The sequence below is a fragment of the Oryctolagus cuniculus genome, chromosome 2 (assembly GCF_964237555.1).
Source record: "Oryctolagus cuniculus chromosome 2, mOryCun1.1, whole genome shotgun sequence".
In the NCBI taxonomy this organism is placed as follows: domain Eukaryota; kingdom Metazoa; phylum Chordata; class Mammalia; order Lagomorpha; family Leporidae; genus Oryctolagus; species Oryctolagus cuniculus.
Genome location: NC_091433.1, coordinates 50,967,741 through 50,991,939, shown reverse-complemented (window position 1 = coordinate 50,991,939; position 24,199 = coordinate 50,967,741). Strand labels below are relative to the sequence as shown.

Genomic DNA, 24,199 nt, shown 5'->3' with positions numbered 1-24,199 from the left:
CTGATGTTCCCCCTGTGATTTGAATTCAGTTTTTTCAGCAAAGACATGTAAGTCTTTTATTTTATTAAAATTTTATGAAGTTATTATTTTATTCTCTTTCTAGGTGGTGACAGCTACTGGAACACTTGCTTTGGGAATCAACATGCCTTGTAAATCTGTGGTTTTTGCTCAAAACTCCATCTATCTGGATGCTTTAAATTACAGACAGGTACAGTAATATGTATATCCTTAATGTAGTGCTGAAATATTTGTATGAATGGATTTCAAACATTTTTTGTACCAAAATAAGCTTACCTTTTAATTTAATTTGCCAAGAACTTTTGAAGTTCCTTATATAGCCATTGAATAGTAAAAATTGTGTGTGTGTGTGTGTGTGTGTGTGTGTCCCTTTAGTTTAGAAGCATGCTACCATTTACAGTCTAAGACACCTTGGCATTCATCCATGCCTGGCTGTTTTTAACTGTGATATAGTGGAAGGCATACAAGTTTGGAATTATATGACTACTACTAACCAGGTATGTGACCTTGGATAAGATACCTAAACTACCTGATCCCACCTTTTCTATATTTAGAATATGGGTCATAATTACTATCCCCGGACGTTTATAAGAATGAAGTAAAATGCTTTGTAAGACAGATACACATGAAAGGTGCTTGATAAATATTTACTCATTCATTTGCACAGATTTTACTCTCTGGAGTTAACCTTAATGCCTCCCTCTTTGCTCTAGACATACAATCTATTACAAGCCCTCTTCAGTACTCTCCCGTATTGGACTTTTGCCTCGCAATTTCTGTATCTTTCTTTCTTTGTTCTTGACCTTGCGTTATTAGACCAATTTCAATTTGTTGCTCTCTTTATTATGCCATGCCCTGTAGACAGTATAGTTTGTCTTTATATATATAGTGTCCGTGTTCAGGAATATTTGATGAATATTTCTGCTAACAGCATCCCAAAAAATTTTTTTTAAGATTTTATTTATTTGAAAGGCAGAGTAACAGAGAAAGAGGGAAGGAAGGTGGGAGGGAGAGAGAGAGCTCTTCCATCTGCAGGTTCATTCCCCAAATGGCTCCAACCACTGGGACTGGACCAATCTGAATCCAGGAGCTTCATCCAGGTCTCCCGTGTGGGTGCAGGGGTCCAAGCACTTGAGCCATCTTTCCCTGCTTTTCCCAGGCACGTTAGCAAGCAGCTGGATCAGGACTGGAGAAGCCAGGTCTCAAACCAGCACTGACACAAGATGCTGGCATCACAGGAGGTAGTTTTACATGCTATGCCACAGTGCCGCCCACTCCCCGTATTCTTATTTTCAAAAAAGTACCTATTTCCCTTCCTCTTTAAACAGTTCTTTTTCTTTCTTCCTTATTTTTTGTTTTTCCAAGATTTATGTATGTATACGTAAGACAGATCGCTCACTCATTTACTTCCCAAATGCCTGCAGCAATGGGGCTGGTGTAGGCCAGGCCAAAGCCAGGAGTCAAGAATATAGGTAGGGGCCGGCGCTGTGGCGCATTAGGTAAAGCCACTGCCTGCAGTGCTGCCATCCCATGTGGATGCCGGTGCGAGTCTCGGCTGCTCCACTTTCGATCCAGCTCTCTGCTATGCCTGGGAAAGCAGTGTGGGGAGCAACTCGGACTAGACTGTTACTGGAATTAAGACTTATTCTATGCATCTGCTCTCCCACAATATGGCTCTGGGAGAGGAGTAAACAGCTTCTACGCAGCTGCCTCTCGCCAACTTGAGTGATGACCTGCAGGAGCTGATCCTGCTCCTGATTGGAGGAGAGCAGCGTACTCGGCGTGTGGGTAGCAGAGTTGGGATTGGTGGAAGAGGACTATAAAGGAGGAGAGAGACAACATGCACCAGGAACATCTATCCGAATAACACCTGAGCAGCCCCCGAGAGAGCCGGCCGGCGGTGTGCCGCTCCCCCGCGGAAGTGGGGAAAGTGGCAGGGGGAACCGCCCTTCCACGGAGGTGGAAGGGACGGTAGCCAATCCGGGAAGAACCAGCAGCAAACCCGGGGAGGGCTGAGCAGACAAAAGAACAGCGCAGGGTCCTGTGTCGTTCCTCCACGAAGAGGGGGAGCGACATAATGGAGCCGTGAATTGGATATGAAGCCTAGGCAGGGTTTAGTGTCATTCCTCCATGAAGAGGGGGAGCGACAAGCAGTAGAAGATGGCCCAAGTGCTTGGGCCCCCACACCCATGTGGGAGACCCAGAGGTAGCTCCTGGCTCTTGGCTTTGGAACGGCACAGCTCCAGCCATTGCAGCCATCTGGGGAGTGAACCAGAGGATGGAAGATCTCTCTCTTTCTGCCTCTGCCTCTCTGTAACTCTGCTTTTTAAATAAGTAAATCTTGAAAAAAAAAAAAAAAAAAAAAAAACCTAAGTAGCAGAACCATCACCCCCTGCCTCTCAGGAGCTGCATTAGCAGAAAGCTGGGTAGGAGGCACAGAGTGGTTGGGATTCAAACTAGGCACTCCGATATGGGATGTGGGTAACTCAGCAGTGGTTTGAAGCACTACTCCACGTCTGCCCTTCTAAACGTGTCTTGTTCTACTTACCAGCCTTGTTCTGATCCAATATCACATCCTCTTATTTCCACCAATTTACCTGCCCCTGATTTTTTATTTCTACTTAGCAGTGTATTCATGAACTCGCCTCCTGCGTCATCTCTGGGAATCTCCTATGTAGAAGGTGTTGAGATATTTGGGATGATGGACTTGGAAATAGAAATGCCAGGGTTTGAGTCCTGTATCCTCCACTCTGGTTGCTTGCCTATGGGCAATTTTTTCTGTTCCCTGTGCCCCAATTTCCAGTGTACAAGGGGAAAATGATGATATGTCTCATATGTCAATTCTGAGTTCTATATAAGAAAATAATCCGCCATTGCATATTCTAAGAAGCACTTAATAAATGAAAAGACTTCTTACTTACACTGCAATAACAATATTCCTGAATTTTGTCTTATATATTCTTATTTTGTACATTTCTTTTATGTTGATTCATAACTCAAAATTTGTGTATGAGAGGACAGAAGACAAAGAGATGAGGTAGAGAATGAAGGAGAGAAAATTGGGGTAGTAGAGCTCAGCTGTACATGAACTTGAAATCAGGCTGTTTTCTTATTGTTCTTGGTTTTGGATCATTATATAAGGCCAGCGCTGCGGCTCACTAGGCTAATCCTCCGCCTGCAGCGCCGGCACCCTGGGTTCTAGTCCTGGTTGGGACGCCGGATTCTGTCCTGATTGCTCCTCTTCCAGTCCAGCTCTCTGCTGTGGCCCGGGAGTGCAGTGGAGGATGGCCCAGGTCCTTGGGCCCTGCACCCGCATGGGAGACCAGGAGGAAGCATCTGGCTCCTGGCTTCAGATTGGCACAGTGTGCTGGCCATAGTGGCCACTTGGGGGGTGAACCAATGGAAAAAGGAAGACCTTTCTCTCTCTCTCTCTCTCTCACACGCACTCTCTCACTCTCTAACTCTGCCTGTCAAAAAATAAAAATAAAAAAAGATCATTATATAAATGCCTAGTATGATTAGTAGCATGAAAAAAGTATATCATAATGATAAGTGTATAGTTGTCCAACTCTGTCTCAGTCATGGCAAGTCTTCTAAGCCTTACTAACTGGACATTAGTTTCAATTAATTAATGGTTGGACATAGGCACAATTTACTTTCTCCAAAACAATGTAATAGGTTCAGTTTTTAAACTGTGATAGGGAAAGTATTTAGAGATTTTTCAAGTTGTGATTCTGTTCTGTTTCCAGATGTCTGGTCGGGCTGGAAGACGAGGCCAGGACCATCTAGGAGATGTGTATTTCTTTAATATTCCATTGCCCAAAATAGAAAAACTCATAAAATCCAAAGTTCCTGAACTGCGAGGACAGTTCCCTTTCAGCATCACCTTGATCCTGCGACTCATGCTGTTGGTTTCCAGGGGAGATGACCCAGAGGACGCCAAGGCCAAGGTACTGCGCTGGCCACTGTCTGAGGTTCAGTCTTCATCACTGACCTGACTGTGGTTGAGTCTGCTGTTCTTTTGGAAGTTTGTAGCCATTACTCTTAATGTTCACCAGTCTTATTAATGCTTTATAAAGTCTTAAATGGGGGCCGGCGCCGCGGCTCACTAGGCTAATCCTCTGCCTAGCGGCGCCGGCACACCGGGTTCTAGTCCCGGTCGGGGCGCCGGATTCTGTCCCGGTTGCCCCTCTTCCAGGCCAGCTCTCTGCTGTGGCCAGGGAGTGCAGTGGAGGATGGCCCAAGTACTTGGGCCCTGCACCCCATGGGAGACCAGGAAAAGCTCCTGGCTCCTGGCTCCTGCCACCGGATCAGCGCGGTGAGCCGGCCGCAGCGCGCCGGCCGCGGCGGCCATTGGAGGGTGAACCAACGGCAAAAGGAAGACCTTTCTCTCTGTCTCTCTCTCTCACTGTCCACTCTGCCTATCCAAAAAAAAAAAAAAAAAGTCTTAAATGGGAAAAGATTGGGAACCACTAAGAGAATGATCAGTTATATTTGGTTCCATTATCAGACCTAGAATTTGTGTCTGGATGGGCACTGGGAATCACGCTGGATTAGTGTTACATTTCATAGGCAGCAGTTAAGGATATTGGAAATGGATTTTAAAAAGATTTGATTATTGGTTCTACCAATTAGAAACAAGCAGATTTATTTTTATGATTTTGTAATTAGTAAGTTTATTTTTCACAGGAAAGCAACCTAACTTTTTGAAATAATATTTGGGAAATGTAGAAAGTTGAAAGAAGAATAGAAAGTGTTCATGCCTACCTAAGTCTAATATCTAAAGACGATCATATTATCATTTAAGCAGTTTTTCTAGTCATTTTTTCTAGGCAAGAATGTGCATTAGGTTTTTAAATACTGATGTAGTTAAATCTAATCAGACTTCAGAATAAGGTTATAAAATTTATCTGATTTACTTAAATATTTTGTGTCCAAACCCAAAATGAGATTTAAAATTCATAATAAACTGATTTTTGTCTCTTTGAAGATGCATTGTTAAAAGAGACCTATTCTTGCCTGTTTTGGTATGTGAATAAGTGTGCCCAGTTAAATAAATGCTGTTTGCTGAGGCAGTAATTAATCTAGGTCTCCTGTGATTTGTTGGCTGGTCCTACGTATTTGATCATTTTAGATTAAAATTTACCATCTTAATCACGTTAAGTGCACAGTTTGGTAGCATTAAGTATATTCCCATGGTTATGCAATGCTCTGACATTTCATTAACTGAAAAAAATATTTCTTAAATCATTTCCCTATTTGTTTGCTTAATTGTTCAATTTATTTTCTAGGAAAAGTTATAATTTTTAATTTGAAACCCCCTTTTTGGATCTTCATTGCAATTTTTCAATCTTTATGAGAGAATATATACAAAACTTACCTCTGCTTCACTGGTACAGCTCTTCATAGTGTCAGTTCTGTTCTTTAGTAATACAAAAGCAGATTCTAATTCTGCTCCGGTACTTCTATGCTTTTCTGAACTTGTTCACCACTTTATTTGTCCCTCTTTCATATCATGGAAAGGTATTATTTTTAGAATGCCAATTTATATTATCTATATACCATAAGTTGCTGTGCCCTCTCTCTTAGAAGCCATGTCATTTGGCTTCCATGGAGGATGCAAATAATTTTCCAAAACAATTTTGCTGTATACAGAAGACAATTTTCATAGGTCAGACCTTTTTCTTTTTACAGTAGAAGTTAATATTCTTGTCCTAGTCTGGGAGGCTGTGTAGAATCTGATCTCATTAACTGGAACTGTTCTTCCACATGGCCCACTGTCTGTTTCATGAACACTCCAGGCACAGTGCAGTATGAAGACCACAGCTCTTGCTGTTTCTTTTATTTCTAACATCTTCCCTCAGATATGTGCATGACCTTGCTTCTTCTTTTCCTTCATAAATTCTTAGCTTCATCATTACTTAGTGAAGCCTACCTTCTCCTTCCCTTCTAAAGTTTAAGTGCTTCCCTATCTGCCTTTTTGACAATGCTCCTTATTCAGTACTCATCATTTCTTATATAGCATCAAATCTATCATCTGTCTTATGTATGTCATCTCTGTACCTCTATCATATTTGGTTATTTTCTCTATATTTCCCAATGAATTGTTAAGTACTCTAAGGCCAACTGTGTTTGTTGTCTTTTTTGGTACAGACATTCAGTATATATTTGTGGTATGACTGAACAATCTTGCAAATATCTATAGAAATTGATCTCTTATGGGTTTTTCTGTTTTCTCATATATGAATGAAGATATATCTGCCAAAATCTAGTGGTTTGCCTAGCAGTATGGTATATGAAATTCTTCTGGCTTCACTCTGTGCACCTCATTGCTGTTTGAATGCCCTTTGAGATCTGAGGCCGGGTGGATAGTTTTTGGCCCAAGTATCAGTACGAGATCATCTTTTGTAGCTTTTCAGAACTGAAAGATGACCTGTCTTCTGCTGCTAGCCTTGCTAATGCACTGATTACATCTGTATAATTAATGACTAGAGACTACAGTGTACAGTGATGTCAGGATTCTTGCTGTTTTAATAAAACTATGGAGGCTACACCACTAAAGTTACAGTGACCCACCATGCATCATTGCTCAGGTCCTTAACTGCTCCACTGTTTGCTGACTCTTGCCACCTCTGAATAAATGTGGCATCTGAGGGAGAGGAGTTTGTAGGAAAAGCTACTTTTGCTGCCTTAAAAAGTATCACCCAGCAGAGCAGGAGCTGGAAAGTACATCCCTTCCTCCTCTGTCCTTTCTTCCTTCCTCTAGACCACTGGGCTTAAAGTAAATACAGATTCTTCCAAGGTTCTATACACTCTCCGGTCCAAAGGCAGCCAGTGATGGTGGGGTTTTCCTCTTATTGTGAAGCTGAAATACCTGTGAACCTCAGTACTGCTTTACACTAGAAACCAAGCAGAATTTTTTTTTGTTTTAAAAAACCTAGTTCTATTATTTTTGCACCAATTATACAACATGGACTAATGGATCTTTTTCTCTTCCAGAACAATTCAGGAGTTATAAACTCAAACTGGAATAGCATGAAAAAAAAAAAAAAAACTAAAAAGCAGAGTTAAGACAGAGAGGGAGAGGCAGAGAGAGAGAGAGATCTTCTGTCCTCTGGTTCTCTCCCCAGATGACCACAACAGCCAGGGTTGGCCAAGCCAAAGCCAGGAGCCAGAAGCTTCATCCATGTCTCCCATGTAGGTGGCAGCCAGGACACAGCTTTACCTGCTGTGCCACCATGCCAGCCCCCTGAAATGGCTTTTATTATCAGTTTATTTGGCAGTGTTTCTTTTCTGACAGTTCTATTTTATGTGTTCTACTGTGCTAAAGGAAGGGTGTGACATGTAAGATCATAGTACAATAATGTAAAATCGAACCTAATGTATTGCTGATATACATTTTATAATATAGGTTATTATGTATGTCATAACACTTAACACGGAGTAAACAAAAGTCCTATTTCTTAAAGGTGCTGTCTGTGCTCAAGCATTCACTGCTGTCCTTCAAACAACCCAGAGTCATGGAGATGCTAAAACTTTACTTCTTGTTTTCTTTGCAATTCCTGATGAAAGAGGTATGCTTGTGCTTTGTCTTCTGGTGCAGTAGCACTGCTGATAGGCAGATTCCTTGTCATGTTGAACTAAATGTCGTCTTTTGAAGGTTATATCCAATGATTAATATTACTAATAATTGACATAATTATCAAAGTTGGAGTATGTAATAGTTATCTATGTCACATATTGGCATTAAATACCATTATAAACTAGCACCTAATAAGCAGTTGTGTAAGTAATTATGTAGTGAGTTTAGTCAAACTAATGAATTCTTTTTGTTTTTTAGGGCTATATAGATCAAGAAGGTAACCCAATGGGTTTTGCTGGACTTGTATCACATTTGCATTATCATGAGCCTTCTAATCTCGTTTTTGTCTATTTTCTTGTAAGAGGACTTTTCCATAATCTTTGCCAGCCTACCACGAAAGGTAAGCTTGAGCTTTCATGTGCATATATAGTTTAAAACCACTAATGGATCTGTAGAAAGTCGGCAATTTGGGAATATTTTTTCAACAAAAAAAAATACAGTGAATATGTAAATAATTTACAGGTACCCAAATCAGAGAAAACAATGTGAAATATGTACTAATACAGATTATTTGGGAGAGACAGACTTTGTGACACCTATTTTATAATTTCTACTTTTCTGGGGAATTACCTTCAGTCTTTCCTTGCCCTCTAGGATCCAGAACATAGCAAATAATACATAAATATAAAGAATATTTACTTAAATATAATATGTGTTTATCCTAGCAAAAAGATAGTTGAAACCATGTTAAAAATAAGATTACTCATAATTCCACTATCCACAAATAATCACTCTATTTATGAATATTTTCTTTTAATCAAATTTTCTTTGAATGTAATTATATGGCATACTTACATAGGTAGCATTATATTGTATAATCTAGAATCTTGTTTTCTAAAACACCAAAATTTTGTTCATGCCCTATAAATTTTTTAATGGATTCCATTTTCCACAGTTTGTGGTACATTTAAACAATAAATCCTTTATACAGTGTTCCTAAAATAAATATTTCCTTTTATATTTGTATATAGAGTTATATTTTTTAAAGGTTTATTTATTTATTTGAAAGTCAGAATTACGCAGAGAGAGGAGAGGCAGAAAGAGAGAGAGAGAGAAGTCTTCCATCCAATGGTTCACTCCCCAGTTGGCCACAACGGCCAGAGCTGTGCTGATCCTAAGTCAGGAGCCAGGAGCTTCCTTCGGGTCTCCCACACAGGTGCAGGGACCCAAGGACTTGGGTCATCTTCCACTGTTTTCCCAGGCCACAGCAGAGATCGGATCGGAAGTGGAGCAGCCGGGTCTCAAACCAGCGCCCATATGGGATGCCAGCACTTCAGGCCAGGGTGTTAATCCACTGTGCCACAGCCGCGGCTCCTAGTTATATTTTCTAATGCTAGTGAATTCAATATCTTTCACAACATTACTTTATCTTCAACCATTAATCAATAGAACATTCTACTTTGCATAATAGGTTCAGTCACCTTGCTCTAAACATGAATTGTTCTGTGAAACAAGGGTACTAAAAAAATACCATTCTTGGGACCAGTGTTGCGGCATAGTGGCTAAAGCCACTGCATGTGATGCTAGCATTCCATATGGACACCAGTTTGTATTCTGGCTGCTCCACTTCCAATCCAGCTCTCTGGCTAATGGCTTGGGAAAAGCAGTGGAACATGGCCCAAGTGTTTGGATCCCTGCCACCCATGTGGGAGACCTGGAAGAAGCATCTGGCTCTCGATTTCAGCCTGGCTCAGTCCTTGTCATTGCAGCCATCTGGGGAATAAACCAGTGGATAGATCTTTCTGTCCCTCTGTCTCTCCCTCTCTCTCTGTAGCTCTGACTTGGAAATAAATAAGTAAAACTTTCAAAAACAAAACAAAACAAAAACACCATTCTTCCAAAAACTCCGTAAGGTAAATGATTTCAGGCAACCACATGTACAGTTGTGTTGACTGATGTGGGGGTAGGTATGTGTGTAATCCTGGGTATGGAAAATTTGACAACTTTATGAGGCAGGTACTAAGACTAGCATCATTTGGGAAATGACACTGGGGCACAGAGAAGTTAAATAAATTCACATCATCCCATAAGTTCAATAAGTCAGAATCAAGATTTATTTATAAGTAGTCTGATTCCAGAACCTAAGTTATTAAAGGTAGCATTTTGGAAAAAATTAACACATTTTTAAAATTTTTGCTTAGCATATAGTATTTGTACATATTTATGGGGTACATGTCATATTTAATACATAAATACAGCATGTACTGATCAAATCAGGTAATTAGCATTTTCTTTTCCTTATCACTTCTTTATATACACATAGATTTTTTGCTTAAAGATGTATCTATTTTTATTTGAAAGTCAGAGTTAGAGAAATATCTTAAACAGTGAACCATTGGTTTACTTCCCAAATGGCCACAATAGCCAGGGCTGAGCCAAGCTGAAGCCAGGAGCCAGGAGCTTCATCCAAGTCTCCCATGTGGGTGCAGAGGCCCAAGCACCCAGGCCATTTTCCACTGCTTTCCTAGGCACACTAGCAGGAAGCTAGATTGTAACTGGAGCAGCTGGAACTCAAACCAGTGCCCATATGGAATGCTGGAGTTACAGGCAGCAGCTTAACCCTCTATGCCATTGTGCCGGCCCCTCCTTATCATTTCTTAATGTTTGGAGCCTTCCAGGTTTTCTTAGTTTTTCAAAATAAAAAGAATATGTTGTTAAGTATAGTCTCTCCACGGTTCCTTCTCACTGACTGCTTTGGTATCTATTGCCCAACCTCCCCCTATTCCCCCCATGCAGTTTCTAATTACACTGTTGGAATTTTTACATCAACTTTTTCTTTTTCAGTGTTTCTATTTGAGAAATAACATGTGATATTTGTGTTTCTACTTCTGGCTTATTTTACTCAACATGTCCTTTAGTTCTATCTATTTTGCTGCAAATGACAGGATTCCATTCTTTGTTATAACTGAATAATAGTCCATTATATATCTATATCACATTTTCTTAGTCTGTTCATCTACTTATGGACATCTCTGTTGATTTCATCTTTTATCAACAGTGTTGCAATATAAATGTAGCAAGTTTTTAAACACTATAGAAAAGTGCTTACCTGAAGTAACTCAAGTTAACAATAACTCACTATGAGTGGCAGTTGGCAGATAATGCTGGGAGAGTATTTGTGGGCTGAATTTTAAAAAGACGAAAATGCTAAACTAAGGAAGTTAGATTTTGTTTGGAAAGCATGGAGATATCAGAGGCTTGTAGATGAGAAAAAAGTCATTGTGAGATTCTTTAGGGCAACTGATCCTTTACTAGGATAGGCTAAAGTAAGGAAATCTAGGGAAAGTGACGTGGCAATTTAAGGTTGGGATGACTAGGAACCGAACTATGGTGAGAGTGACAAGAATGAAAAAGTCAACACAGAAGAAAACTGTCAGCAAATGTAGTCCTTACTCAGCTGCCACAAAAGCTTAGTTTCCAGGAAATATCATATTCAATTTAAATATGAAATAATATAATATAATATAATATAATATAATTTCACATTTTTAACAAAATCCTTTATTTTGAATAGGCTCAAAGCATTTTTCCCAAGATACTATGGAAAAGTTATTATTGGTATTGGCAAATCTGTTTGGAAGAAGGTATCTTCCAGCAAAGTTCCAAGATACTACCTTAAAGTTTTATCAGTCAAAGGTAAAATGTATGACTCTAATAAAATTTAATAGTTAACAGCATTAAATAGATCCTATAAGAAACTTTTATTAACATTGGATAGTTCATTTGTTTTATAAAAATTGTTTTCTTCTTATAATCAATGTGGTATTTAATTTGTAGTTCAGATGTCTGCTTCTGTAAATATATCAAAGGTTAATCCCACAAGCAAAATAACTATCAAAGTCCAATTCATGTTTCTCATTTTATAAAGTACTCATCAAACTACAGCATTAAGTAACCTCAAAATGTATACATAATTCTACATTTACATGAAACAAACAGACTTCTTCCTCCTTGAATCAACAGTTCCCTTGGGATCTTTTTACCTTCAGGTGGGAATATGGGCAAGAAATAGGTTTATACTGGAAATCTCAGTGAAAAGATACTGTGGATAAAAAAATGAAGAGTTAATTTGTATTGTCTAACCCCACTATGTTGAATTAGCCATCTGTGCCCTCACTGACTGTCCTCTATACTCGTAACCACGCTTTAGTCATTGACTGATCATCACTCTTTCATTACGTGTGCATCCTTGAAATGTTATATAAGCACTCTGTTTAAGTAAAGTTACATTCAACTTAGAAGAGTCCATATCTCTATTACAAACAGTCATTACAAATACAATGAAAGAAGCTATTTTTTGTAAATGAAAATAGAAACAAAAAACAAATATTACCTCAACTCCACAAATCAAAGAATGAAACAATGGCATCATTGAATAAGCAGATAACTATAGAATTCTATTGCAATGTTCTTCCGAAGATTCAGTTTTCAAGGAACGTAGACACCTCTTTACGAAAATGTTTGACCTCTAGGTATTCCTTGATGATCTTCCTGAAGATTTCAGTGCTGCTTTAAATGAATATAACATGAATGTTACAAAGGACTTTGCCTCTTTCCTACAAATCGTTTCCAAATTGGCTGATATGAAACAGGAATATGAACTTCCATTATCAAAAATTGGTAAGTGCATTTTATCTCCACTGTGGAACAACTGGAAAAACAGAAAATCTTGCAGAAGAATATTTTTTTCAGAAGGGAGGAGTTCCAGGAATGCCCCTGGAATGAGGACACTCCACCTGCTTTCCAGAGAGAGTTAAAATAATTAGAAAAGGACAAGGACAATGAAACCTAATGGAGTCATTTATAAAGCATGTTGTTTAAAGGCTGCTTTGGGACTGAACCTGAAAAATGGATTAAGCACAACTCTGAGATTAAGACAAAAACTAATTCTGTCACTCTTTATCTTGAGGGAAAATATGCTTAGAGTTCATGAACATAGACTCTGGCAGATTCCTCCTCAGGTCCAAAGTCAGGCTCTAGTACTTAATCATCTGAGATCTTGGGCAAGCAAATTCATGGCTTAATTTTCCTCAACAGATATATGAGAAAGGAAATAACATTATCTACTTAGTATTGGTAAGCTTTGCATAATCAATATATGTCAATATCTTAAGATAGTGTTTGGCAGGTAGTAAAGAACATTCATGTATGTTTTTACTTTTTTAAAGATTTATTTTATTAATTTGAAAGGCAGAGTTACAGAGAAAGAGGTCTTCCATCCACTGGTTCACTCCCCCAATGGCTACAATGGCCAGGGCTGGGCCAGGCTGAAGCCAGGAGCCAGGAGATTCATCCAGGTCTCCCACGTGGGTGCAGGAGCCCAAGCACTTGGACCATCTTCCACTGCTTTCCCAGACACATTAGCAGGGAGCTGGATGGGAAGTGGAGCAGCCGGGTCTCGAACTGGTGACATCTCAAGCGGTAGCTTTACCTGCTAAGCCACACCAGCCCCATTATTTTTTTTTTTTAATGAACTAATCCATGGAAACCTTCTAGGGAAATAAAAAGGTGATAGATAAAGGGAAAGCACTGAGCTGTGGGTAGCAACTTCTTTGTTTCACTATACCCTAGCATCTCCAGTGGGGAAAATTCAAATAGATAGAGCTTGTAGCTTCCTGGACCCTGATAAAATAGGAAGGGGCATGAACGAAATTAGGCAATAATGGTGGACCACCGTGAACCTCACAGAGGAGGGGCACTGATGGTGCGTGACTGTTCTGCCTCTAATACAAACCCAATTTGGATGTATGGTCTGGTGCTTCATAAGAGCATGATTGGAAAAAAATGTATTTCTTCTTATATGCCACTTCCAAACCTATGAAGAGTGGCAGCTTGGAACACCATGTCTAGAAAGATTCTGAGGCAAACTCTGAATTCAGTGGTAAAAAGTACCATGTTATTAACAGTTCTCTGTTGTGGGAGTATACAATTTAAATTTAGTGTTTTATTCCTGTTGTTCCAAAGCCACTATAATATAACAATTTTGTAATAATGATACTAACAATTAATTTGTTGTGTAGTCTGTCCCAAGCTGTTCTGCCCTCTGTCTGTGAGGTAGCTTTTTCAGGCTTCATTGTGATATAGGCCCTGGAAAGTCAACTGGCTCCCCTTGCAGCACAGTCTACACCAAGAATGAAGCTTTAACAATTTGGTTGAGTTTTAAAAACTAATCTTTTGGGGCCAGTGCTGTGGCATAGCTGGGGAAGCCACTGCCTGCAGTGCCAGAATCCCATATGGGCACCAGTTCGAATCCCGACTGCTCCAACTTATGATCCAGCTCCCTACTATGGCCTCAGAAGGCAGTGGAAGACGGCCGAAGTCCTTGGGCCCCTGCACCCGTGTGGGGAACCTGGAAAAAGCTCCTGGCTCCTGGCTTCGGATGGTGCAGCTCCAGTCATTGCAACCATCTGGGGAGTGAACAAGCAGATGGAAGAATGAACAAACACTCTCTCTCTCTCTCTGTAGCTCTGCCTTTCAAAATAAATAGAAAAACAAAACACACAAAAAACTTATCTTTCCCAATTTATTTTGGTCAGAATTCACAGGTAAAGAATGTGAAGGCTCTCAACTTGTGTCTCACTTGATGAACTGCAAGGAAGCAAGAGTAGCCGTTTCGCCATTTGCTTGTCTGTCTGGAAATTTTGATAGTGATTTACTTCAACCAGGAATTTCAGATCATGTAAGTGAAGGATACAATTCATTAATAACAGATCTGCAGGACATGACCCCAGTCTGAGTGGTGTCATAGAATAGAATGCTTTGGAAAAATTGGGAATTCTGGAAAGTAAATAATAAATAAATAAATAATAAATAAAGTTTAGTTTATAAGAACTGTGGGGAGCAATCCGGACTGGACTGAGTTACTGGAATTAAGACTTATTCTATGCATCTGCTCTCCCACAATATGGCGCTGGGAGAGAAGTAAACAGCTTCCGCACAGCTGCCTCCAGTTCAACTAATAAACTGTAGGACTTGCTCCTGATTGGAGGAGAGCAGCGTACTCGGCGTGTGGGCAGCCGAGTTGGGATTGGCGGAGGAGGACTATAAAGGAGGAGAGAGACGGCATGCACCAGGAACATCTATGGGGAACATCTAAGGGAACCCGTGCAGCCCCCGAGAAAGCCGGCCGGCGGTGTGCCGCTCCCCTGCGGAAGTGGGGAATGCGGCCAGGGGGAACTGCCCTTCCACGGAGGTGGAAGGGATAGTAGCCAACCCGGGAAGAACCAGCAGCAAACCCGGGGAGGGCCGAGCAGACGAAAGAACAGCGCAGGGTCCTGTGTCGTTCCTCCACGAAGAGGGGGAGCGACAAGAACAATAATTTTATGAAGGCTTTTTTTCTGCATTTTATTTGTATGATCACAAACAATTGATTAGTTATAAAGTTGTTTGTACTGAAAAAAGATGCAGTTATGAATTATAATTTCCTTTTCTAGTATACAATTAATCTATGGGAAGAATTTGCCATTCACTCTTATTTCCTGTCCATGTGCAAGTTTTTCCATGGGGCTGTGGATGGGCACTGATCCATAGAATGTTCATTTTTTTAAATTTTTTTTTATTTATTTTCACTTTACTTAGGATGCCCTCAATAGCCAAGGATGTTCCAAGCTGAAATCAGGAGCCCAGAACTCCATACATTTCTCCCATGTGGGTGGCAGGAACCCAAATACTTAAGCCATCACTGCTCCCTCTTGGGGGCCAAATTGGAAGCCAAATTGGAAGTAGAAGAGCCAGTACTCCAAGCATGCACTCTGATATGGGATGCAGGCATCCCAAGCAACATCTTAACTGCTGTGCCAAATGCCTACCCTATGTGTGTCTTATTATAATCACCATCAATTAGGAGAGACCTTTAAGGTCTAGAATATGAACTCATTCTGACTCAAAGTTGTTACTGATGATATTCTAAATGGTGAGGAATGGTTTGATTCCATCTGTCTTGACACATCTTGCACTGTGATTCTCATCAGCAAATTGCTTGAGGATAACATGCCTTTTGCCTTACCCACTTAATGTAAATTTACTTTTATTGGAGAAAGCTCTAATCTCTTAAAGCTTACTTTTCTTCTATTACATATTATATCTTAATGTAATACCAAGTATGCATACTTGTGTATCTTTAAGTGGTTTATAGATAAGCTGTGAAGCATAAAACTGATGAAATGAGGACCCTTGTGCTCTCCCTCTATTTCATTTCCTTGTCTCCCCTCTTCCTCCTCAAAGTTTCCTAAACTTTTTCTTTCTTTCTTTTTTTTTTTTTTTTTGACAGGCAGAGTTAGAGAGTGAGAGAGAGACAGAGAGAAAGGTCTTCCTTTTTCCATTGGTTCACCCCCCAAATGGCCACTGCGGCAGGCACGCTGTGCCGATCCGAAGCCAGGTGCCAGGTGCTTCTTCCTGGTGTCCCATACGGGTGCAGTGCCCAAGGACCTGGGCCATCCTCCACTGCACTCCCGGGCCACAGCAGAGAGCTAGACTGGAAGAGGGGCAACTGGGACAGAATCCGGCGCCCCGACTGGGACTAGAACCTGGGGTGCCAATGCCACAGGTGGAGGATTAGCCAAGTAAGCTGCGGTGCCAGCCTCATTCTTCTTTTTAAAAACTCCATGTAAATCACTTATTTTTGTTTGTCTTGAGTGTCACAAAAAGTAAAGGAATATTTATTGTAGTCTCATAGAAGTTCCTTTTTTTTATACTCATTGATGTGATTGGTCTGTGTTGCAACATGGAACTTTTTTTTGTTTTTACTTCATAATATTTTTCTTAAGATTGATTTACTTGAAAGGCAGAATTACAGAGAGGGAGAGAGTGATTGTCCATCTGCTGGTTTACTCTAAATGGCCACATCAGCCATGGCTGGGCCAGGCTGAAGCCAGGAGCCAGAGGTTTCACTCTGGTCTCCTATGTGAGTGCAGAGGCCCAAGGACTCGGGCCATCTTCTGCTTTTCCCAGATGATTAGCAGGGAGCTGGATTGGAAGTGGAGCAGCTGAGACTCGAAGCAGCACCCCTGTGGGCTGCTGGCATTGCAGGTAGCAGCTTAACCCGTTAGATCACAATGCCAGCCCCAACTTCATAATATTTCATAGAGTGAATACAAAACAACCTGCTGCTCTATTCTCCTGTTAATAAATGTTGAGTGTCTTTCTATTTTTGCTAGGAATATCTGGTGCAACAGGTTCTCTTAGGTCTAGGTTTTCCGAGTTAAAGGATTTTCTGTGTCATAGGAGAGGAAGAACATTCAAATACTCAACTTTTTAAGCTCCTATTAACACATTTTAGGAAGTATTTGTACCAGTTGACAGTCTCACTAGCAGTATATTAGGGTTCCTCTTGACCCCATCAAGTACAGTTTGCATAAATGAGCAGAAATGATTTGCTTTCTTCCTTTCTTCTTTTTTGCTTCCCTCTTTCTCCTCCCCCTACTGTGTATTCTGTTGTCTGGGTCCCAAAGATGGTTGTTGAGTTGAATTCTTCTTTTGTGACATGCAAGCCTCCAGCTCCCTGTTACTCTGTTGGCAAGGGTATTTTCTGCACCAATAAGGAGAATGATAGCGTTTTACACCAGCCTTTTTCTCCTGGTAAATCTTATCATAAGTCTGGTGATTGAATGGTTGAATTCGGCATTCGTATGCAGTAGAGGCAATCATTTTCATAGGCGGAATTGAGTCATTCTGCAGGCTTGCTCAGGTGTACCACAGTACATGTGAAACGCATCCTCCTCTTTGATATGAAGAGTGTGCCTTAAGAACATTTATTAAAGGAATGTAGCTATAAGGTCCCATACAAACATGATGCACTTTCTTTCTACATAAATAACAAATTAGAAATTGTTATTTCTTCAGCTTACTCTGCGCACAATTGGTATCAATCACACTCAAGCTCCTGTGCTGTGGCTGCAGAAATTTGATAACCAAGGAAGAAGGATTCCACTTGATGCTTATGCACTTGATTTCTACAAACATGGTTCCTTGATGGGATTGGTCCAGGACAATAGGTATGTGTGCCTTGTCTTCTCTCTCTCTCCTTCCTTCTTTCTCTCCCTCTTTCTCTCCTACTTCTATCCTTGTCTCTATTTCCATCTAATGACTAAATTTAATCAATTTTAGAGCAAAAATTTTCATGCACTTTTAAGTATAAACTATACTAGATTTTTAAAAAAATTTATTTATTTGAAAAGCAGACTTACAGTGAGGCAGAGGGAGGGTGGAAAGGGGAGAGAGAGAGAGGAAAATTTCATCTGCTGGTTCACTCTCCAAATACCTGCAACAGCTGTTGCTGAGCCAAGCCAAAGCCAAGAGCCAGGAACTCAATCCAAGTCTCCCATGCCAGTGGCAAGAATCCAGCCACTTGAGCCATCACCTGCTGCCTCCCAGTGTGTGCATCAGTAGAGGCCTGGAATCAGAAGTGAAGCTGGGACTAAAATCTCAAGCACTTTGTATGGGATGCAGGAATGCTACATGGCATCTAAACTGCTGTGCCAAACATCTACCCCTAGGTATTTTTTTTAACACTAATGGCAAGAAGTAACACATTCTGTACTGTTTTAGTGTGTGGCATACCATCAGAATCTTGGCACTTGGGCCAATTCACTTGACTTTAAGACGTATTCTAAAGATATAAATATTTATATATAAAGATATATTCTTATCACTCTATTAAATATTTTAAAACTTATTAATACATAATCCATGCTCTCCACTGTCTGAGAGAAGTACAATTCAAATATTCAATTCATACATCTGAGGACAGAGTACATAAAAATTGCTTTAGGTTTTCAATAAAGAAATAATTTTCAAAACTAGTAGGCAGGGGAGAATGTTTTGCCTAGAGGTTAAGATGCTGATTAAGACATTTGTGTCCATAGCAGGGTGCCTGAGTTGGATACCCAGCTCTGACTCCTGAATCCAGCTTCATGCAAATGCAGACCCTGGCCAGCAGTGGTGATGGCTCAAATAATTGCGTTCCTGTCACCCACATAGTAGTTGTTGCAGGAATTCAGGGAATGAACAAGTGAATAGGAGCTCTCTTTGCCTCTCAAATAAAATTTTATTTGAAAATAGTAAGCAGAGGTAAACACTCATGGATTTACTTGGTAGTGGAGAAACTGATCCAGGCTTTGAGCAAGCAGATGTGGGTAGGGGCATTGTGTCACAACAAGACAGAAATTCTGAATTAAGACACCCAAAATTCTGATACTCTTCAGATGTCCAACACTTTGTTCTTCTTTTTCGTAACATCTGACTCACTATAAGGTGTAAAGTAACCAAATCATTAAGTAGTGCATCTGGATCTTCACATATGATCTTGGCTCCCACTCACTCCTCCTGAATTTTACTTTTTCACTTTGGTTTTCTCCTGAGATGGTCAGTCTCTTGTGATCCTTCATTATCTTAATTGTGATACTTGTGATTCATGAAATCATAATCATTACTATATCTCAAATTATCATATGGAATTCTGTGACAGAAATGATCCTGAGAAATATGTCTTGACAAGTTTAACATTTAAATATAAAAGATGAAGTTATTTGTGTTTTTTAGCATTAATTTTCATTTTTTTTTGTCTAGGCTAAATGCAGGAGCAGCTTATATATTATTGAAAGATTTTGCACTCACCATTAAAGCTATCAGGTGTGTTACACATTGAAATGTTGATTTCAGATTTTTCAACTTAGTTGTAATTTGAAAAATGTTTACCCCTTACTTATGAGCCACATATTGAAGATGTCATGGAGCCTCTTGTGAACTATACATTTCAACTCCCCAAAGGTTCTGTAGAACTTCTTAACACAGCCCTTTTGTATTATTTCAATGATAGAATTAATCGCAACTGAACTTTGACATTAAGTTCTCTTTAAACTATATCTCAGTCACAGCACCAAAGCACCAACAGGCATATTCTAAAGCCTCATCGACACCCCCCCCCCCCCGCCCAACACTGTATTCTTAATTGTTTGCAATTTGTCAGATACATAATACTTCAGAAGGTTCCTTTTGGTTCCATCAGGCTTTCTGGTTTGTATCTATTTGCATACTCTTGGATCTCTTGCTTTATCCATTGTTTTCTCCTGGATTCATCCCGACGCTGACTTCTCATCTTGTCTTCTTGTTTTTGTCTTTAACTGAAGAACCAAATTTCATGCACATACCCCAGTCCATTAGTTCTATTGGCCATTGAGTGTTTCCTAGTTAAATGTCCTTCCTAATACCTCCAATCTGCATACCCTTCTATACTTGATGGCTGTTTCTTTGTTATATCAGTTCCTTATGTACTTTAGGTTTCCACAAATCCTTTTGTTGTCAAATGCTTGTGAATTAAGTCAACTTTTTATTTCTTTGAGCAGAATCAGATAGAGAGGGTGAAATCTGGGATTACTAGAGAGGAAGGAAATTGTTTTGTCTATCTGAAATATCTCTAGATAGGCTATTCTCCTTCAGTGGTACATAGTTATACAAGTTATAATCTCCAAAGCAGCCCAAGAAACTCCAGAGATTTTAGAGCTGTCTCAAAAGCTGGGCTTAGGACATCATTCATCCATGTACTTATCTAACAAGTCATGAAGTATTAATGATTTAAGAAATATTTTGAAGCATTTTGTATATAATCATTAAATATATTTCTGCTTAAAAAATCAGTGTAGTAAACATGTGTGTAGACAATGTACACATGGTAACTGTTATGGTGGCAGATATGGGAGTAACTACTTAGATTCAGAGGAGTCTCAAATAAAATAAATTTTTTATTGTTTTAGTGGAGAGAGTGAGGGGGAGAGGGGGAGGGACAGAACACTTCCATACATTGCCTCACTTCTCTAACACACACCACAGCTAGGGGTAGGCCTAGGCCAAAACTAGAGGCTAGGAATGTAATCCAGGTCTTCCATGTGGGTAGCAAGAACCCAACCACTTGAACCATCACCTTTTGCCTCCCATGGTCTGCATTAGCAGGAAGCTGGAGTCAGGAACCAGAGCCAGATTTCAAATCTAGGTACTCTGATACGGGATGTGAGTAGGCCAAATGAGGCCAACCACTTATCCCTCAAACACTAATTCTGAAAGGATGGGATGGAGAGAATAGTGCTTTCAAGGTATAGAAATGAGGATAGGTCTGATGGGTCAGACTTTAAGCTCACCATGGTAACATGTAGAATATGAGGATTGTGACAGGGATAGGGGAAGATGCTGACTTGTTATAAATGACTTTCAACGGAATTTGAATCTGTATCAGGAATGGTCTTAATGGTCACATTAGAGAGTTTGGACTTAACAGGCATGTGTGTGGCATGGGTCTGTGGTCTGTATATATGATTGATATGTAGGAATGACCCAAAGACTATAAGGTTCATGCAGGTAAGAATGAGTGAAGGTCTGAATGAAGCAAACAGAAGTAATGATGCCAAAGAGTAGTTAGAGAAACACTCCTGAGGTAGAATTCAAAGAAATTTGGAATAGGTGCTAGCATTGAGGCGTAGAGGGTAAAGCAGTTGGAATAGGTGCTAGCATTGAGGCGTAGAGGGTAAAGCTGCTGACTGCATCACTGACATCCCATATAAGTGCTGTTTTGAGTGCTGGCTGCTCCATTTCCAATCCAGCTATCTGCTAATGTGCCTGGGAAAGCAGCAGAAGGCCCAAGTCTTTGGGACCCTGCTACCTACATGGGAGACCTGGAGGAAGCTCCTGGTTCCTGGCTTCAGCCTAACCCAGCACTGGCTGTTTGTGGGCATTTGGGGAGTGAACCAGTGCATGGAAGACCTCTGTGTATGTCTCCCTCTTTCTCTGTAACTCTGCCTTTCAAATAAAATCTTAAAAAAAAAGGGAATAAATTTAATGAAGTTGGTGAAGATGACCAATTTTAGTTAATGAAACACAGAAGCAAAGAGTGAGGATGACATTTGGGGTTGAAAACCAAAAATAGTGAGTTTGAATATATATACATTATGGGAGATCTGCGGGGATATCTTCCAGGAAGAAAGGCTCAGGAATCTGAATTATAGGTCTTTAATTCCACAGTAAATCAGTGTTGTTTCATACAGGTCTGATCATTCTTTAAGGTAGGTCAGTGAGGATGCTAGGGCAAAAAGTGAGGTGCTAGTGGAAACATTGTAGGTACAAAGCCTAAAAGGCTGATAGAAGGTCAAAGCCTTATCCTTTTCAGCCCTTAGCTCAGCTGTATTGTTCATTTTTTTAAAAGATTTTATTTACTTGAAAGACAAACTGACAGAGAAAGAGGTAGAAAAAGATAATGAAAGAACTTTCATCCGCTGTTTTACTTCCCACATGGCTCCAGTGGCTGGGGCTGGACCAGGCTTGAAGCCAGGAGCCTAGAACTGCATCTGGGCTCCCACATGGGCAGCAAGGGCCCAAATACTTGAGGCATCTTCTGCTGCCCTCCTGGGCACATTAGCAGGGAGCTGGACCAGAAGCGGAACAGCCAGGCCTTGAACCAGCACTCTGATAAGGGATGGCAGTGTTGCAAGTGGCAGCTTAACCCACTGTACAGCAACAGCAGCTCAGTATTCCTCATCCTTGCATTTATTCCTGTTGTTGTCACCTGTGCATTAGTTTCTTGAAACCACTGTAGCAAGTTAGCACAAGCATTGCATGGACTTACAGTCCTGCAAGTCACAAGTCTGAAATGGGCCCTACTGAGCCAAAATCAAGATGTTGACAGTGCTGCATTCCCTTCTGGAGGCTCCAGGAGATGATCTGTTTCATTGCCTTTTCCAACTTTTAAAGGCTGCTAGCATTGGAAAGGAATATTTCCTTTTCATAGAGGTAGCTTACCTGTGGGTTCCAGTATATGCTGGACACGGTGTCTGTCTGTCTGTCTGTCTGTCTCTCTCTCTCTCTCTCTCTCACACACACACACACACACTAAAAAATTATCCCATAGGAGATGTATGGAGAAAAGAAAAGGAATGTGTATCATACTGTTGATGGGAGGAAGGATAGAGTTATGTGGAATTCCGTGGCCTTCCAAGTACTCTTGGTAACAGAGAGAGGACCTGCATGGGTGTTGTCTCATTATCTTAATTTTTTCTATGCAAAATGTTTTGGAATAAATGTTTCTTCTTTTTATTATGTTAGCATTGTTTTATCATCTGATAGTATTTGCTTCTGCCTTGCCAGGGAAAGCCCTTCTTAAAATATTCAACCTCACTGAAATGGGTGCCTTTTAATTTTTTTTCCTTTTTGCAGTGTTTCCTTACGTGAACTATGTGAAAATGAAGATGACAACGTTGTCTTAGCATTTGAACAACTGAGCGAAACCTTTTTTGAAAAATTTAAAAAAGTCTAAAGACAGAGTCTGTGTAAGCCGCTTAAAATATTGCCATGGGCATTTCACAAATCATTTTTGATTCTTAGGTTTTTAGAGCAAGTACTCAGTAACCAAACAATTGCTAGCAAATATGGCACATTCTAGAATGAGTGCTTCTGGATAAATTATTCAGTAAATCTGAATCTGGTTTCTTTATTATTATTGAGTTACCAACATTATGAGTACTGACTGAGAATATGCAAGGGTTTTGTATGAACTGAAGAATAATTTTTACAATGCATGGCGTAAACAAATATTACCTACTCAATATTTTTTTCCTTACTGTCAAGGCTTGTAAAAATTTATTAAGACTAGAAAAAATTCTGAGTCTCCTGAAGGTAAAAATTCTCTCTCTAATCAACATTACTGGGATTCCATAACTTGGTCATACAGTTACTGATAGTACCTCCTAGTAAAATGTAAATTGCTTTCTAAAAATGTAGGGGCTGACGCTGTGGCATAGTGGGTAAAGCTACCGCCTGCAGCTCTGGCATTCCATGTGGGCACCAATTTGCATCCCGGCTCCTCTACTTCCTAGCCAGCTCCTTGCTGATGGGCCTGAGAAGGCAGCAGAAGATGGTCCAAGTCCTTGGGTCCCTGTACCACACGAGAGACCCACAGGAAGCTCCTGGATCCTGGCCTCGGATTGGCTCAGCTATGGTCTTTGTGGCCATTTGGGGAGTGAACAAACAGATGGAAGACTTTTCTCTTCCCTTTTTTTCTCTCCTTCTCTCTGTCTCTGTCAGACTCTGCCTTTCTTTAAAAAAAATGTAAATCTTTAAGAAAATGTAAATAAGAGTTAAGGTATAAACCTTGTCATGCTTTAAGAGAAGATATAGAGCTAACGGTTTGATATATTTTCATTGTGGAAAAGTGACTGGTAAATGTCCAAGAAATAAAATATGTTTAATCCATTACCATTGATCTCATTATTTTCAATCTAGAATTCCATTCACACATAATTACGCACTACACATAGTACAGCTTAGGTATACTCATCTCCCCTCCCTATCCTTGGCCTCTAGTCATAGTTCTAGAATTTATTTTAGACCTGAAATTTGAATGAAGAGCATTTCATTCTCACAGCAAACAGTCTGCTGTCTCCTACTATCCTATAATGTCTCAAAGGATGATCCCTTTTATAGAGTCCATTTATAGGCTGGATTATAGACTCCATTGGCCTAGCAAAATACATGGGACTCAGTTTGTCTAGCGATGGAATA

General features: G+C 40.1%; 1 protein-coding gene across 6 annotated transcripts in view; it reads left to right on the top strand.

The window, feature by feature from the left end:
* LOC100345657 (probable ATP-dependent RNA helicase DDX60) overlaps positions 1-23,891 on the top strand; it is a 97,546-nt gene extending 73,655 nt beyond the window's left edge. For 5 of the 6 annotated variants that reach the window (XM_008249590.4, XM_008249585.4, XM_008249573.4 and 2 more), the window contains exons 29-38: positions 104-208; positions 3,768-3,968; positions 7,488-7,592; positions 7,859-8,000; positions 11,175-11,296; positions 12,133-12,280; positions 14,197-14,339; positions 17,501-17,652; positions 19,226-19,288; positions 22,856-23,891. In XM_008249590.4, coding sequence (XP_008247812.3) covers positions 104-208; positions 3,768-3,968; positions 7,488-7,592; positions 7,859-8,000; positions 11,175-11,296; positions 12,133-12,280; positions 14,197-14,339; positions 17,501-17,652; positions 19,226-19,288; positions 22,856-22,955 — 1,281 coding nt within the window. In that variant the 3' untranslated portion in view covers positions 22,956-23,891. The remainder of the gene's footprint in view (positions 1-103; positions 209-3,767; positions 3,969-7,487; positions 7,593-7,858; positions 8,001-11,174; positions 11,297-12,132; positions 12,281-14,196; positions 14,340-17,500; positions 17,653-19,225; positions 19,289-22,855) is intronic. The other variant, XM_051832208.2, reaches the window with a different exon arrangement.
* The last annotated feature ends 308 nt before the right edge of the window (positions 23,892-24,199 follow it).